Genomic DNA, 18,659 nt, shown 5'->3' on the forward strand with positions numbered 1-18,659 from the left:
AAAATCGGTCTGTAAGACCCACACTGCACGGGATCCTTGTCCCGCTTCAGGATCAAGGAGATCAGTGCCCGGGACATCGACGGGGGCAAAGCCCCCCCCCTCCCTTGCCTCATTGAAGGTCCTGACTAGCAACAGGCCCAACAGGTCCATATATTTTTTATAGAATTCGACCGGGAAATGTCCGGCCCCGGTGCCTTCCCCGCCTGCATGCTTCCTATCCCTTTGGTCAGCTCCTCCAGCCCAATCGGGGCCCCCAATCCCGCCACCAGTCCCTCTTCCACCTTTGGAAACCTCAATTGGTCCAGGAAGCAGCCCATCCCTCCCTCCTCCCGTGGGGGCTCGGATCGGTACAATTCCTCGTAAAAGTCCCTGAAGACCCCATTGATGCCAACCCCACTCCGCACCACACTCCCTCCCCTGTCCTTAACTCCCCCGATCTCCCTAGCTGCGTCCCGCTTCCAAAGCTGATGCGCCAGCATCCGGCTTGCCTTTTCCCCGTACTCGTAAATCGCCCCCTGGGCCTTCCTCCACTGCACCTCTGTCTTCCTGGTGGTTACCAGGTCGAATTCGGCCAGCCACGCGCCCGCACCCCACACCCGGCCCGTTCCCCACAGCGGCATACCCCCGTCTCGACCCCCCCCCCGGCCACTCGCTCCAGCTCCCCCTTGACCATAGCAGCAGCAACTCGATCCCCCCCCCCCACCCCACCCCCCACCGGCTAGGACCCATCCTAGCTGATTTACTCCCCCCATTGCACTTCCGCAAGTCAGCTGACTCCTGCTGACCCCGGCCACTCCTGCCTCTCCTTCGACTCCTACCATTGTGTGACACACCCTCCTCTCCCCTTCCCCATCCATAGGCTCTTCCCCTCCCCCTTCCATTCTAAGCGCGGGAAACAACCCTCGCTTCCCGGCCCAGGCCCCGCCCCCTCCAGTCTTCAGCACGGGAAAAAGCCCGCGCTTTCCACCTACCAGGCCCCATCACCTCTGATGCAGCTCCTTTTACAGGCCTAGTCCCCTCACCCCCGACTCGGGCTTCCCCCTCCCCGCGGAGCCCCATCTCACCGCCGGCCACCACCCCTATTCCGTTTACCTACCCCCCTCCAAGAGCCCCCCCCGACCAACCCAACCAAAACAGTGCCCAACCCGCCCCAACCACCCTCACTGACCCGAAAGAGAAAAACACAGAGAAAAAGAAACCAGGAGCAAAGCAAAGGCCCCCCTCTCAAAAGAAATAACATATCAACCGCAGTCCCCAAACACTCATCCCGACCCTCAATCTGTGTCCAACCTCTCGGCCTGAACAAAGGCCCACAACTCCTCCGGAGACTCAAAATAATGGTGCCGGTCCTTGTAGGTGACCCACAGTCACGCCGGCTGCAACATGCCAAACTTCACCCCCTTCCTGTACAGCACCGCCTTCGCTCGATTGTACCTGGCCCTCCTCTTCGCCACCTCCGCACTCCAGTCCTGGTATATTCGAACCTCCGCGTTCTCCCACCTGCTGCTCCTCTCCTTCTTGGGCCACCTGAGCACACACTCCCGATCGACGAACCGATGGAACCGCACCAGCTCCGCCCGCGGAGGCTCGTTAGCCTTGGGCCTCCTCGCCAACACTCTATGGCCCCTTCCAGCTCCAGGGGCCCCAGGAAGGACCCCGCTCCCATCAGCAAGTTCAACATGGTGACCACATAGGCCCCCACGTCCGGCCCCTCCGGGAGGCCCAGAATCCCAGATTCTTCCGCCTCGACCGATTCTCCATCTCCTCGAACCGCTCCTGCCATTTCTTGTGGAGCGCCTCGTACGCGTCCACCTTTACCGCCAGGCCTAAGATCTCGTCCTCGTTGTCGGAGATCTTTTGTCGAGCCTTGCGGATCGCCACCCCCTGGGCCGTCTGTGTCTCCAGCAGCTTATCAATAGAAGCCTTCATCGGCTCTAACAGGTCTGCTTTAATCTCTCTGAAGCAGCGCAGGATACCCTCCTGCTGCTCCTCCGCCCACTGCATCCACGCTGCCTGGTCTCCGCCCGCCGCCATTTTGTTCTTCTCCCCTCGCACCTTCTTCGGGTCCACCACCACCTTTTTAGTCGCCCCGCTCCTAGTAGAAGCCATATACTATCGGGGAGCTGTTATAATCTCCTTCCCACACCGGGAAACAATGAAAAAGTCCCGTTGGCGGCCCTGAAAAGAGCCCAAAAGTCCGCTTTTGCGGGAGCCGCCGAATGTGCGACTTAGCTCCGCATAGCCGCAACCGGAAGTGTCCGTGAAGTTGTTTTTTGACCAATCTGTTAAGAGTTTTTTGTGAGTGCAGCTGTCAGGGTAGATAAGGGAGTGGACGTAATATATTTGGATTTTTAGAAGGTATTTGATAAGGTGCCGCACAAGATTAGGGCTCACAGAATTTGAGGCTATATGAGCATTGAGTATTGGTTAATGAACAGAAAACAGTGTCGGAATAAATGAGTAATCTTTGGGGATGATAGAGTGGGGTGCTGCAAAGATCTGGGCCTTAGCTTCAGTTATTTACAATCCATACCAATGATTTAGATGAAGGAATTGAGTGGAATATATCCATGTTTACTGACTATACAAAGCTAGGGGGAGGTTGCAAAGAGGCTGCAAAAGGATATATGCTGTAAAACTGAGCACCAAGCTGCCAGGATGTAATTTTGAATCCAAAATGGCATCGGACCAATGCACTCACCAGCAGGAAAGATCCTATCCCATCATCCATGCTCCTCCTACTCCACCTAACCTTTCCTCCCACCTCACCTGTGCAGGTTAAAACCAGCTCTGTCTGAAATTTACTGGTAATTTCCAGTGCTGGTTAAAGCTGATGAGGTTGTCAGAAAATGGTGTTACATGTGGAGAAGGCCTTGGTTCTGAGTTCAAGGATTCTGCTAATACCACTGGGCTGGTTTAGCTCAGTGGGCTGGACAGCTGGTTTGTGATGCAGAACAAGGCCAGCAGCGTGGGTTCAATTCCCGTACCAGCTTACCTGAACAGGCGGTGGAATATGGTGACAAGGGCTTTTCACAGTAACTTCATACTTGTGACAATAAAAGCTTATTATTATTATTATTTATCTCAGCCACGTTGGCTGCAGTTGCCATTCTCCTTCATCTGTAGCAGCAAAGGGAGTAGGAACAGAACAGGAATAGACAATCTACACGTAGAGGAAGGAGTAGATGAAGAAGGGCTCTAAGCTGGAGAGCACTTCCAGGAACATTTAGCTGACCCAAGCTGGAGCTCGGTGTACATCACCTGCATTTTACAAAGAAGGGACTTGCAGAACTCCTTCACCCCCTGCAGCCAGACCTGCAACCTCAGAACAAGGCAAGGGTGGTACTGGCAGTGAGTGCATGTGATCATTGATTTATTTTTTGCATCGTGATCCTTCGAGTTTGCTATCCGCTACTGCATCAAAGAGGTGACGAGAAGGTCAAGGGGGTGGGGTGGGCTTGAGGAGGGGGTGTTCATTGCGCTATATGTGAACAGAGAGAAGTAAGCAGAGCTGCTTGCGGCATTTCCAGGATAGACAGTTTCCTCATGGTGCTTTCTGTAGCTTTGCAGGTGCTGCATCTAAATGCGAAAGCAACTGCAAAGGGTCCACTCATTGACAGTGCAGTTGGTGGTCATCCTTGCTCGACATATCAGACATAGTCAACTACGGTGTGGTGATGGGGGAATTCTCCATTGAAGAAAGGGGCAGACATATCAGAAGCATTGGTATTGCAGATGGCATTGTCAGAACAGATGACTGAGATAGAAAAATTGGGAGAAGCGGGGCATTCTCTCTGACAGTCAGAGAAATCTAGGTGTACAGGTCCACAGGTCACTGAAAGGGGCAACACAGGTGGAGAAGGTAGTCAAGAAGGCACACGGCATGCTTGCCTTCATTGGCCGGGCATTGAGTATAGAAATTGGCAAGTCATTGACAGCGAGTGGTAGTGGATGGTAAGTATTCCGTCTGGAGGTCGGTGACCAGTGGTGTCCCGCAGAACCCGCAAGGATCTGTTCTTTGTGGTTTTTATAAATGACTTGGATGAGGAAGTGGAAGGGTGGGTTAGTAAGTTTGCCGATGACACAAAGGTTGGTGGAGTTGTAGATAGTGCTAAGGGTTGTTTCAGGTTACAACAGGACATTGACAGGATGCAGAGCTGGGCTGAGAAGTGGCAGATGGAGTTCAACCTTGATAAATGTGAAGTGATTCATTTTGGAAAGTCGAATTTGAATGCTGAATGCAAGGTTAAAGGCAGGATTCTTGGACGTGTGGAGGAACAGAGGGATCTTGGGGTCCACGTACAAAGAACAAAGAACAAAGAAATGTACAGCACAGGAACAGGCCCTTCGGCCCTCCAAGCCCGTGCCGACCATGCTGCCCGACTAAACTACAATCTTCTACACTTCCTGGGTCCGTATCCCTCTATTCCCATCCTATTCATGTATTTGTCAAGATGCCCCTTAAATGTTACTATCGTCCCTGCTTCCACCACCTCCTCCGGTAGCGAGTTCCAGGCACCCACTACCCTCTGCGTAAAAAAACTTGCCTCGTACATCTACTCTAAACCTTGCCCCTCTCACCTTAAACCTATGCCCCCTAGTAATTGACCCCTCTACCCTGGGGAAAAGCCTCTGACTATCCACTCTGTCTATGCCCCTCATAATTTTGTAGACCTCTATCAGGTCTCCCCTCAACCTCCTTCGTTCCAGTGAGAACAAACCGAGTTTATTCAACCGCTCCTCATAGCTAATGCCCTCCATACCAGGCAACATTCTGGTAAATCTCTTCTGCACCCTCTCTAAAGCCTCCACATCCTTCTGGTAGTGTGGCGACCAGAATTGAACACTATACTCCAAGTGTGGCCTAACTAAGATTCTATACAGCTGCAACATGACTTGCCAATTCTTATACTCAATGTCCCGGCCAATGAAGGCAAGCATGCCGTATGCCTTCTTGACTACCTTCTCCACCTGTGTTGCCCTTTCAATGACCTGTGGACCTGTACTCCTAGATCTCTTTGACTTTCAATACTCTTGAGGGTTCTACCATTCACTGTATATTCCCTACCTGCATTAGACCTTCCAAAATGCATTAACTCACATTTGTCCGGATTAAACTCCATCTGCCATCTCTCCGCCAAGTCTCCAAACAATCTAAATCCTGCTGTATCCTCTGACAGTCCTCATCGCTTTCCGCAATTCCACCAACCTTTGTGTCGTCTGCAAACTTATTAATCAGACCAGTTACATTTTCCTCCAAATCATTTATATATACTACCAAGAGCAAAGGTCCCAGCACTGATCCCTGTGGAACACCACTGGTCACAGCCCTCCAATTAGAAAAGCATCCTTCCATTGCTACTCTCTGCCTTCTATGACCTAGCCAGTTCTGTATCCACCTTGCCAGCTCACCCCTGATCCCGTGTGACTTCACCTTTTGTACTAGTCTACCATGAGGGACCTTGTCAAAGGCCTTACTGAAGTCCATATAGACAACATCCACTGCCCTACCTGCATCAATCATCTTAGTGACCTCCACGAAAAACTCTATCAAGTTAGTGAGACATGACCTTCCCTTCACAAAACCGTGCTGCCTACATAGATCCCTCAAAGTTGCCACCCAGGTTGATAGGGTTGTTAAGAAGGTATGGTGTGTTGGCTTTCATTAACAGGGGGATTGAGTTTAAGAGCCGCGAGGTTTTGCTGCAGCTTTATAAAACTCTAGTTAGATCACACTTGGAATATTGTGTCCAGTTCTGGTCACCTCATTATAGGAAGGACGTGGATGCTTTGGAGAGGGTACAGAGGAGATTACCAGGATGCTGCCTGGACTGGAGATCATGTCTTATGAAGAAAGGTTGAGAGAGCTAGGGCTTTTCTCACTGGAGCGAAGAAGGCAGAGAGGTGATTTGATAGAGGTGTACAAGATGATGAGAGGCATGGATAGAGTGGAAAGCCAGAGACTTTTCCCCAGGGTGTAAATGGCTGTCACGAGGGGACATAATTTTAAGGTGATTGGAGGAAGGTATAGGGGAGATGTCAGATGTAGGTTCTTTACACAGAGAGTGGTGGGTGTGTGGAATGCACTGCCAGCGGAAGTGGTGGAGTCAGAGTCATTAGGGACATTTAAGTGACTCTTAGACAGGCACATGGACAGCAGTAAATTGAAGGGGTATAGGTTAGGTTGATCTTAGATTAGGATAAATGGTCGGCACAGCATCGTGGGCTGAAGGGCCTGTACTGTGCTATACTGTTCTATGTTCTATGTTGCAGCTGTGTAGAACCTTAGTTAAGCCACACTTGGAGTACAGTGTTCAATTCTGTCGTCACACTACCAGAAGGATGTGGAGGCTTTAGAGAGAGTGCAGAAGAGATTTACCAGGATGTTGCCTGGTATGGAGGGCATTAGCTATGAGGAGAGGTTGGTTTGTTCTCACTGGGATGAAGGAGGTTGAGGGGCGACCTGGTAGAGGTCTACAAAATTATGAGGGGCATAGACAGAGTGGACAGTCAGAGACTTTTTCCCAGGGTAGAGGGGTCAATTACTAGGGGGCATAGGTTTAAGGTGCAAGGGGCAAGGTTTAGAGGAGATGTACGAGGCAAGTTTTTTACGCAGAGGGTAGTGGGTGCCTGGAACTCGCTGCCGGAGGAGGTGGTGGAAGCAGGGACGATAGTGACATTTAAGGGCATCTTGACAAATACATGAATAGGATGGGATAGAGGGATACAGACCCAGGAAGGTGTAGAAGATTGTAGTTTAGTCGGGCAGCATGGTCGGCACGGGTTTGGAGGGCCGAAGAGCCTGTTCCTGTGCTGGACGTTTCTTTGTTCTTTGTTCTTTTATTACTTGCCCTAATACTCTGCCCGTCCTCATGAAACAGACAGTAAATTATTTTCCTAGCCTGTCCCTGGTAAATTCCCAGAAGTGGGAACGAGTCTGCAATATATCCTGACACAGCAACGTCCGACTTTCCCAGTTCTCCTCTCCACCTCCCCATGCTCCCACCCAGTAGGTAGTAGGTCCCGCAGAAACTTGCCGGCCAATCAGATTGGCCATTTAGGGGCCTCAATGTACCAAAGGGCAGGTGGGCCATCCACGCCTCACCCACCCCGCATACAATTTCAGACAGGTCAGGGGGGTACAGCTAGACAGCAGGAAGGCCACCTGCTGGATTTTACATGTCCTCCACCACTCCGCCTTCAAATCTGTTGGCAGGGGGAACAAAAATCCAGCCTTATGGGTTTTGATATTACAAATTAAATAAACATTATTTTATACAAAATATTAATGTCAGAAAGCTATGATTTATGATTTTGTCGAACAATTTTCTTTATAATTGAATACTCGTTTTGAATTGAAATCATGGACGAAATCTGATGGCCGCATCACAGCCGAACTGGGGTGCAACAGGGCCGGTAGATCTGGGAGAGGCCTCTCTGCATATTGAGGTGAGCAGCTCATTTCACTTTAATATACATTCGCCTGACCTACCCAAGTCTTTGGGATTGGCCCCTTTGCCTCGGACACCCCAGGTGAGCGCCTTTTTCATACTGGTCTCCACAAATGGAACCAGGCCTACCAGCACCTGGGGATGGAGTGGGAGGGGTGAGGGTGGGAGGGGGGAGGGGTGAGAGGGGGAGGGGTGAGTGTGGGAGGCGAGGGTGGGAGGGGGTGGGGTGAGGGTGGGAGGGAGAGGGTGAGGATGGGAGGAGTGGGGGGTGGGAGGGGGGAGGAGGGGGGAGGGTGAGGATCTCCCAGGGGATCCGGGGCGCCTGGGTGGCTGGACTCTGCGCACCCTTATGCCACATGGGCACTCTAGCAGTGCCACCTGTGTGCCATCCTGGCACTGGCAGACTATCAGGGACAATGTCAAGGTGCCAAGCTGGTATTCTGACTGCACCAGTGATTGGACCTGGGGGTGCCCTCCTTGTGTGTGGTGCGTGCGGAGGGGCGCCAGGATCCCCCAATAGGTGAGTTGGGGGAGGCAGCTGGGGTGCTGAGAGCTCCTCAGTGCAGGATAATGATGCTAAAGTGCAGCCTTGGGGGCAGGGAGGGGCGGGGGGTTCCCTGCCCAGGCCCGGAAACGAAACAGAGTACACCGGGATAAACCTCGCACAGTAGGTTAGCACTGTTGCTTCACAGGGTGGCATGTGGCACAGTGGTTAGAACTGGGGCTGTGGCGCTGAGGACCCAGGTTCGAATCCCGGCCCTGGGTCACTGTCCGTGTGGAGTTTGCACATTCGCCCCATATCTATCTGGGTTTCACCCCACAACCCAAAGATGTGCAGGTTATGTGGATTGGCCACGCTAAAGTGTCCCTTAATTGAAAAAAATAATTGGGTACTCTAAATTTTTTGAAAAGAAAAAAAAACACTCTTGTTTCACAGCTCCAGGGTCCCAGGTTCGATTCCCGACTTGGGTCACTGTGCGTTCTCCCCGTGTCTGCGTGGGTTTTCTCCAGGTGCTCCTGTTTGCTCCCACAGGCCAAAGATGTGAAGGTTAGGTGGATTGGCCATGCTAAATTGCCCTTAAGTGTCCAAAAAGGTTAGGTGGGGTTACTGGGTTAGGGGATAGGGTGGAGGGGTGGGCTTAGGTAGGGTGCTCTTTCCAAGGGCCGGTGCAGGTTCGATGGGCTGAATGGCCTCCTTTTGCACTGTAAATTCTATGATTCTATGAATTCTCCCCAGAATGTATTTTTTTTGTTCAATCGTGCCCTCTGAATACATTCTACCCTCGTCACATTCACATCAGAAGGTTATGGAGTCAGATTTTACATGGGCTGACAGTTTTCACCAATGTTAGTTAATGATATACATCATTTGGAATACCATGGGTTAAAAATCTATTTGATGTTGCAAAGTAGAAATTACCACGAACAAATGAATTTTCAGCAGCTTAGTGAAATATATATGTATTGAATTTTTATTTTGTTACATATGGTATTGGGGAAGAATTGCCAAAAATAATGCATGGTACTAAAGTAGTTATATTCTGATCAGTCAGGAACCCCTGAAATATGTGCTCTGCCTCCATCAATATTGGCATGGAACCAACTTTTCCATTAAGAAGTTATATTACTTATAATGCTGATCTAATCCTTAATTTATCGCAAGATTCTAAAATCATATTGCCAATACAATAAAGAAATGTTTATGTCACTGCAGCATTCTCATTTGAAATCCTGTATTTTTCATTGCTAAAGGAGCAGCTACATTAAGATAGCAATAAAGAAAATTAACATTGCAGTTTGCAATCAATTTTGATAACCAGACCATGGGCAGAATCTTATGACCCCCCCCCCACTCCCTGTCAACCACATTTTGTCAGACCCTGCCAATACATCAGATTTACCAGCCTCCATTAGCTCCTCTTCTCCGTTGGGAACTCCCTATGGTCTCAGTAATGATCAAAACTCAAACCTGAGGCTGCTGGGATTACAGAATTGCTGGCCACTCCCTGAGGGAAAACTTCCTTCCCAGATAGGGACGAAAGGCCTAGCCAGTTAACACCATGTTGAATTTTAAACAGTTGTGGGGTAGCTAGTATCATTGGAGATGCATTCCGTTCACCCTTTTTGTGGCGATGTGGAAAACCCCACCAACTGAAAAATCCTTCCCCATGTCATTCAGAATAGGGTTACAATTGTGAATAGCTGTGGTGAAGCCTTCCTTAAGTATGCCTTTTGCATGGCCACATTTGGGACACAGGCCCCCTACCCAGGAACATACATTTGAAAATCAGATACAGAGGCTCGCCACCTGATGTGACGTGTGCTGTGTCTTGCATTGAAACAATTTGCCATTTTATGAAGCATGTATAAATATCATCAGTCCTTTAAAAATCTCTGAAGAGACTTTTTGAAATGAGATGAGATGAGTGCCCCTGTGATGAACAGAAATGACCAAAGGACATGACTTCACTTTCTAAGACTTTTGCTGTAACAAACAAATGAAAATCATTGTAACATAAACACAGTTTAACAGGCAACTAATACACCAAGCTAAAGAGAATGTACTTCCCCATTAACTAACCAATACAATCAAAATATTCTCGTGGCAGAATGTAGCCTTAAAGATTCAAGCCTCAAGTCCCGCCCTGGCTTTCATTAGGCTCCCTTCTCCCCGCCACGACAGGTCACGTCTTCCAGTGTCATTTGAAAATCGCTCCACTCAACCTTTTGAATATCTCCAGAACGAATTCCACCAACAAGGCACACTTCAGTGACACCTTTTGTTCCTGATATCCCCTAAAGGTCCTTCTCTTCAAATCAATTCTCACTTGCATTATGCTTGATCACTGAGACAGAAACAACTTTTCCCTCTGCTATTCACAGTAGCTACTGTTTCTGTCTGTCTCTCTCTGTATGTCTCTGTGTCCAAAAAGAACTTGCTGCTCTTTTGTTTCAAGTTGTGAAACTTTATCATTTGATTTTCAATAGGTTTTGGTTACAGATCACATGGGCCTGTTTCTGGGCAGAGTTTAGCATGATCACCATCTTTTCTTCACCTAAAACAAGATAGTTTTAAATATAAGTCGTGTGAAATGCTTCATTTGTAACACTTCCCCCATAAAATTGGAAAAAGCAGTGCTGTAGTAATGATTTTCCACAACACTATTAAAAATGACAAATTACAACATTGTAAACATTTTAACAACTTGCTTATGCAGCACAGCACAGATAAAATTCTTTCTTCTTTTGTCATATTTAACCGTTAAACATATTATATTGGCAACACTATAAGGCTTAACTCAAAGAACAAAGAAATGTACAGCACAGGAACAGGCCCTTCGGCCCTCCAAGCCCATGCCGACTATGCGGCCCGACTAAACTACAATCTTCTACACTTCCTGGGCACGTATCCCTCTATTCCCATCCTATTCATGAATTTGTCAAGATGCCCCTTAAATGTCACTATCGTCCCTGCTTCCAACACCTCCTCCAGTAGCGAGTTCCAGGCACCCACTACCCTCTGTGTAAAAAACTTGCCTCGTACATCTACTCTAAACCTTGCCCCTCTCACCTTAAACCTATGCCCCCTAGTAATTGACCCCTCTACCCTGGGGAAAAGCCTCTGACTATCCACTCTGTCTATGCCCCTCATAATTTTGTAGACCTCTATCAGGTCGTCCCTCAACCTCCGTCGTTCCAGTGAGAACAAACCGAGTTTATTCAACTGCTCCTCATAGCTAATGCCCTCCATACCAGGCAACATTCTGGTAAATCTCTTCTGCACCCTCTCTAAAGCCTCCACATCCTTCTGGTAGTGTGGCGACCAGAATTGATCACTATACTCCAAGTGTTGCCTAACTAAGGTTCTATACAGCTGCAACATGACCTGCCAATTCTTATACTCAATGCCCCGGCCAATGAAGGCAAGCATGCCGTATGCCTTCTTGACCACCTTCTCCACCTGTGTTGCCCCTTTCAGTGACCTGTGGACCTGTACACCTAGATCTCTCTGACTTGCAATACTCTTGAGGGTTCTACCATTCACTGTATATTCCCTACCTGCATTAGACCTTCCAAAATGCATTACCTCACATTTGTCCGGATTAAACTCCATCTGCCATCTCTCCGCCCAAGTCTCCAAACAATCTAAATCCTGCTGTATCCTCTGACAGTCCTCATCGCTATCCGCAATTCCACTAACCTTTGTGTCGTCTGTAAACTTACTAATCAGACCAGTTACATTTTCCTCCAAATCATTTATATATACTACAAACAGCAAAGGTCCCAGCACTGATCCCTGTGGAACACCACTGGTCACAGCCCTCCAATTAGAAAAGCATCCTTCCATTGCGACTCTCTGCCTTCTATGACCTAGCCAGTTCTGTATCCACCTTGCCAACGCACCCCTGATCCCGTGTGACTTCACCTTTTGTACTAGTCTACCATGAGGGATCTTGTCAAAGGCCTTACTGAAGTCCAGAGACAACATCCACTGCCCTACCTGCATCAATCATCTTCGTGACCTCCTCGAAAAACTCTATCAAGTTAGTGAGACACGACCTCCCCTTCACAAAACCATGCTGCCTCTCACTAATATGCCCATTTGCTTCCAAATGGGAGTAGATCCTGTCTCGAAGAATTCTCTCCAGTAATTTCCCTACAACTAACATAAGGCTCACTGGCCTGTAGTTCCCTGGATTATCCTTGCTACCCTTCTTAAACAGAGGAACAACATTGACTATTCTCCAGTCTTCCGGGACATCACCTGAAGACAGTGAGGATCCAAAGATTTTTGTCAAGGCCTCAGCAATTTCCTCTCAGCCTCCTTCAGTATTCTGGGGTAGATCCCATCAGGCCCTGGGGATTTATCTACCTTAATATTTTTTAAGATGCCCAACACCTCATCTTTTTGGATCTCAATGTGACCCAGGCTATCTACACACCCTTCTCCAGACTCAACATCTACCAATTCCTTCTCTTTGGTGAATACTGATGCAAAGTATTCATTTAGTACCTCGTCCATTTCCTCTGGCTCCACACATAGATTACCTTGCCTATCCTTCAGTTGGCCAACCCTTTCCCTGGCTCCCCTCTTGCTTTTTATGTACCTGTAAAAAGCCTTGGGATTTTCCTTAACCCTATTTGCCAATGACTTTTCGTGACACCTTCTCGCCCTCCTGACTCCTTGCTTAAGTTCCTTCCTACTTTCCTTATATTCCACACAGGCTTCGTCTGTTCCCAGCCTTTTAGCCCTGACAAATGCCTCCTTTTTCTTTTTGAAGAGGCCTACAATATCTCTCGTTATCCAAGGTTCCCGAAAATTGCCGTATTTATCCTTCTTCCTCACAGGAACATGCCGGTCCTGAATTCCTTTCAACTGACACTTGAAAGCCTCCCACATGTCAGATGTTGATTTGCCCTCAAACATCCGCCCCCAATCAAGGTTCTTCAGTTCCCACCTAATATTGTTATAATTAGCCTTCCCCCAGTTTAGCACATTCACCCTAGGACCACGCGTATCCTTGTCCACCAGCACTTTAAAACGTACTGAATTGTGGTCACTGTTCCCGAAATGCTCCCCTACTGAAACCTCTACCACCTGGCCAGGCTCATTCCCCAATACCAGGTCCAGTACCGCCCCTTCCCTAGTTGGACTGTCTACATATTCTTTTAAGAAGCCCTCCTGGATGCTCCTTACAAACTCTGCCCTGTCTAAGCCCCTGGCACTAAGTGAGTCCCAGTCAATATTGGGGAAGTTGAAGTCTCCCATCACCACAACCCTGTTGTTTTTACTGTTTTCCAAAATCTGTCTACCGATCTGCTCCTCTGTCTCCTGCTGGCTGTTGGGAGGCCTGTAGTAAACCCCCAACATTGTGACTGCACCCTTCTTATTCCTGATCTCTACCCATAGAGCCTCACTGCCCTCTGAGGTGTCCTCCCGTAGTACAGCTGTGATATCCTCCCTAACCAGTAGCGCAACTCCGCCACCCCTTTTACACCCCCTCTATCCCGCCTGAAACATCTAAATCCTGGAACGTTTAGCTGCCAATCCTGCCCTTCCCTCAACCAGGTCTCTGTAATGGCAACAACATCATAGTTCCAAGTACTAATCGAAGCTCTAAGTTCATCTGCCTTACCCGTAATACTTCTTGCATTAAAACATATGCACTCCAGGCCACCAGACCCGCTGTGTTCAGCAACTTCTCCCTGTCTGCTCTGCCTCAGAGCCACACTATCCCTACACCCTAGTTCTCCCTCAATGCTCTCACCTTCTGACCTATTGCTCTCCTGCCCACCCCCATGCCATACTAGTTTAAACCCTCCCGTGTGACACTAGCAAACCTCGCGGCCAGGATATTTATGCCTCTCCAGTTTAGATGCAACCCGTCCTTCTTGTATAGGTCACACCTGCCACGGAAGAGCTCCCAGTGGTCCAGATAACGGAAACCCTCCCTCCTACACCAGCTGTTTAGCCACGTGTTTAGCTTCCTATTTCTAGCCTCACTGGCACGTGGCACAGGGAGTAATCCCGAGATTACAACCCTAGAGGTCCTGTCTTTTAACTTTCTGCCTAGCTCCCTGAACTCCTGCTGCAGGACCTCATGCCCCTTCCTGCCTATGTCGTTGGTACCAATATGTAGAACGACCTCTGCCTGTTTGCCCTCCCCCTTCAGAATGCCCTCTACCCGTTCGGAGACATCCTGGACCCTGGCACCAGGGAGGCAACATACCATCCTGGAGTCTCTTTCACGTCCACAGAAGCGCCTATCTGTGCCCCTGACTATAGAGTCCCCTATTACTATTGCTCTTCTGCGCTTTGACCCTCCCTTCTGAACATCAGAGCCAGCCATGGTGCCACTGCTCTGGCTGCTGCTGTTTTCCCCTGATAGGCTATCCCCCCCCCCCCGACCGTATCCAAAAGGGGTATACCTGTTCGAGAGGGGGACAACCACAGGGGATTCCTGCACTGACTGCCTGCCCTTTCTGGTGGTCACCCATTTCTCTGCCTGCACCTTGGGTGTGACCACATTTATATAACTGCTATCTATGACGCTTTCCGCCACCTGCATGCTCCTAAGTGCATCCAATTGCTGCTCCAACCGAACCATGCGGTCTGTGAGGAGCTCCAATTGGGTGCACTTTCTGCAGATGAAACCATCCGGGACGCTGGAAGCCTCCAGGACCTGCCACATCTCACAGTCAGAGCACTGCACCCCTCAAACTGACATTGCGTCAATTAATTAGTAAATTAAAGTTAAACGTTTTTAAACATTTTTAAAAAGTTAATGTTAACTATCTGTTTCCTAGCAGTAGATTTCTACTATAAATGTGAAAGCTAAATATAGTACTCTCCGATCTCTGGCTTAGATACCCCTCTAAATTATAATTAAGTAATTATGTTTAATTAGTTACCAATGCTTAATTTTTTTAACTTAGTGTAGATTCCCAACCAGCCACTCAGGTCACAGCTTTTCTGTGATGTCACTTCAGTTTCCCCCCCACCCCCCTACACACACAATTTGAAAAGGTAATAAAAGTAAAAATGAGTAAAAATCACTTACTTACCTTCTGAGGGTCTCAGATGTTCTCAGGTTCTCTCCCTGCTGATTAAAAGTTACAGGCCAGAAGAAAGAGAGAGAACAAAACAGTAGGAAAAAATCACCTTCTCCCACTCTGCACCGAATTACCTCACTGCACCAAATTACCAAGTTTCAAACTCTCACTCTGTCTGTGTCTCACTCACTCAGGCTGTGTCTTCTTCACCTGCGCAACTCGACAATCATTTGCATGTGACAATTAAGATTTAAAGTCCAGCTTCCGTGAGTTCCTGGTCTCCAAACTCTTCTGCAAACAAGAGTTTATTTTACTGTTTGTCAATTCACTTTCTTTCCATCTCTGCAAAAGATCTCCCTTTTCATTTTGTGTAATCTGTATGTTGTTTTCATGTCCTTGGTTAAATGTTTACACTGTGGCTTTGCATTGCTCAGGCTGCTTTTTAAAATCTGTATTGGATTTTGCACACTCTGGAACCTGGATAATATTGTTGATGGGCACAAAGATACCATAATTTGTTTGGTTTGTTCACCTTTGACACAAGCAACATTGCTGAGTTCTGCCAAATCACTTGTCTTCAGCAATTTCATTTGTCCTTCTTTAAAGTTAGACATTAATTTAAAATGAAAATTGTGGTGATAATTTGACGCCAAACCACTCAGTTCACATTTCAACTCCCGATTTCCATTTTTTTCCATATCTGCATGTTTTTTTGATGTCCAGATCTGGGGGGAAAAATATCAATTAGCCACACATCCAAATTGGCCTGCATAAAAATTGAATTCACCTAATCCTGTTTAAACTCAGGATCACTTTGATTTTAAATTTGTTTCTATAGTTTAACTTTTCAGGATTCCTTTCTAGGATATGCAGATTTCATGATGCCTCCTTTTGTGTAAGCAGTTCCTTTTTCTATTGAGTAATGTCCTCTTTCGGTGCTTTAAGACCTTTGTTAAGGTTACATTGATGCTCACTTATAGATGTTTCATACTCCTTTTTCGTCAGTTCACAATGTTTTAACATTTATTTTTGCTTTTTGTCTTCGTACACAGTTCATTTTGGTGAAGCTAATCACAAATTGGTGGTGATTTGTAATTCGTATATTTTTCTCATCATAAGTTGATGGCCAATTTGTGGATTAATAAAGCCATGTGTCATTCAGAAAAGTTAGCAGAATTTTATGGCTCACCAGAGAGCAGTCTGGCAGTCGAGTGGAGGGTTGTAAAATTGGGCGAAATGGCAGCAAGCACCATGCCCATCACCTACCCATCTCCAGTCATACTTAAACAATATCCGGGGAGGTATCGGGCAGACCATCCACCCTTGTGCCAATTGAGGCCCTCATGTGACCAATTAAGGGGGGTCCCCTCTTGCTGCTACTGGTATTTTACCAGTGGTGGGAGGTGTCCAAGTCATGTGTTACCTGGTGGTCTTTTTGTGACATGTGGGTTCCCATCTGTTGAGGCATCTTGTGTCCAATGGAGACCCCCCCCCCCCCACTCCCCCAAATACACCTTACTTGTCCCCACCTAAGCCCACCTGTATCTAGTCCTCCATACACCTCGCTGGGCCTGCTAGACTGACCTCAACTTACCTTCTAATTCAGTTCCATTGATGATCATTGTCCCAGTCAAAGCAGTGGCCACCCCACCACTTCCAATGGTGCAGCTGGGATTCGAGTGTTGCTGGCCACCTGATTTGTAGGTAGCCCTTGGAGGGGGTACATCCCCCAGTTGGAGCAGAACTCTTGCCTTCAACCAATGGCCTTAAAGTCAGCCAAGCATAATTGGGATCACCCCTGACTTTTCAGCTAGGGGGCAGGGCCACCACCTCCATGTATAATTCTGGCCACTGTTACTTGGAAGCAAAATCTTGGCTATAATTTGGTGTGAAGTATTTTTAAAACTTACAATTCAAATATATCTTCTCTCATACATTAATTCTGATTGCAATTGATGCCTGTGTCCTTTGAATGATATGGGAGGGTCTGGTCATCTGGGAGCCCACCCAGGCCGCCCCTCTGAACCCCCTCATACCCAGAGGTATGTTTCATCAAGGGGAATGAGTGTGGTCAAGCTCAATCAGTGGCCCACTAGCTGTTGGGCCTGAATTGGAGCAAGAGCAGGCATCCTGTCTGAGGCCTCATCCACCCCAGCGTAAAATCTCTGGGAGTTTGGGTGGGTGACATCCTAGCTGGAAGCCCATCCGTGCTGTGTCATGTACTCGTTCCCCACAACATTCATTCAATTATGTGTAATAAATGTAAGATTGCCCTTGGAATCACACCATTAGATTCCAGCAAGGTTTTTGTTTCATGGCCTTTCCACCCTGAATATAACAGTTTGGGTGGAGTTTTCAATTCTGACAGAAAACTGGTGTATTTCTGTCCAGAAGTACAGTCAGATTTTTTGAACAGATCTTCTGTCAAAGGAAAATTGTGAAGCAGGGTTTGCATTGTTACTCTGATGGAGCCAAAAATTCCGGCTACGCAGAGATTGAGGCGCCATCTTTAAAGGGCCACCCGATCTGTGAGAAAAACCGAAGTCCCTCCAAACCCCCACCACAGCAATGGAGGATCCCCCCTCCTCACAAACTTCAAGGCAACCCCACCGTGGAGGTATCAGAGCCCCCCTCCACCCCTGCCTGGATGCCGGCAGCTACCCCTCTCCCTCACCCCACGCATAAGGGGACGTACCCCATCTCCAATGGGGAAGGGTTACCCCCTGGCACTGCCCCTGGCAGTGCCCACTTCATAGCCCACCTCAGTGCTCCCTGGCACTGCCTGGTACGAAAACCAGTAGTGATTCGTGTTGGCGTGGCATCACACTACCTAGGGGAGAACATTCCACAGGGCTGATGCTCTGGTATCAGCTCTGTAAATTTATGGAAACCACAGGTTCCCGACTTTTCTGGGTGTGAAGGTGATCATGTCACTGGTGGGGGCAGGGAAGATCTCAAACCAAGATCTCCCTGGCGCAAATCCGTGGGATTTAGCGGCCATAAATGGGATTTGTGCCTGTGGCGAACAGACCCTAAAAATCGCACCATTTGTCTCTGCATCGTGTTCTAGTACAGTCTGCCAGCTCGTAAACATTACTGGCAAAACCGATTGAGAAGCTTGCTGTTGAAGCCACTTAGTCTCATTGCTTTAATGCTTTCAGAGGAAATGACTGCAGTGTTATTCAATACCACAGAACTGCCAGTCTTGTGGATTCATAACCAGTTACTTCTTTGTTCTTTTGTTCTTTGTATATACGTCACTGCTGGAACCATCTCCTCATGATGTCCACTTAATACCACAAGTTTTCTGAACACGGGCATATAGTCTGCTACTGCTGTTTTATATCCCTTGCATATTGAATCATCATTTGTCCACATCTCAAATTTCACTGAAATTAATAAAGAAAGAAGACCATCAACCATTGTTCTTTGACTTTTATTTACCTTTCAGTCCATCCACAGATAATGCCTGGAATTTCGCACAGCCAAATGCAATACAAGCAATAGGAGTTATGACATTTGGTAAGTCTTATTTACCACAGATCAATGTGTTTTAATTTGTTTGCCTATTCAACTGCAGTGCAACAATTGCACTACATTTTGACTTATTGATTAGTGACTAAAAGTAAATAATTGTTAAAATAACAAACTGTC

At 47.8% G+C, this 18,659-nt stretch overlaps 1 protein-coding gene across 3 annotated transcripts in view; it reads left to right on the forward strand.

The window, feature by feature from the left end:
• slc38a11 (solute carrier family 38 member 11) overlaps positions 1-18,659 on the forward strand; it is a 239,926-nt gene that overhangs the window by 145,729 nt on the left and 75,538 nt on the right. For all 3 annotated transcript variants that reach the window (XM_072474017.1, XM_072474034.1, XM_072474024.1), the window contains one exon: positions 18,457-18,527. In XM_072474017.1, coding sequence (XP_072330118.1) covers positions 18,457-18,527 — 71 coding nt within the window. The remainder of the gene's footprint in view (positions 1-18,456; positions 18,528-18,659) is intronic.

Source organism: Scyliorhinus torazame, chromosome 2 (assembly GCF_047496885.1).
Source record: "Scyliorhinus torazame isolate Kashiwa2021f chromosome 2, sScyTor2.1, whole genome shotgun sequence".
NCBI classification, from domain to species: Eukaryota; Metazoa; Chordata; class Chondrichthyes; order Carcharhiniformes; family Scyliorhinidae; genus Scyliorhinus; species Scyliorhinus torazame.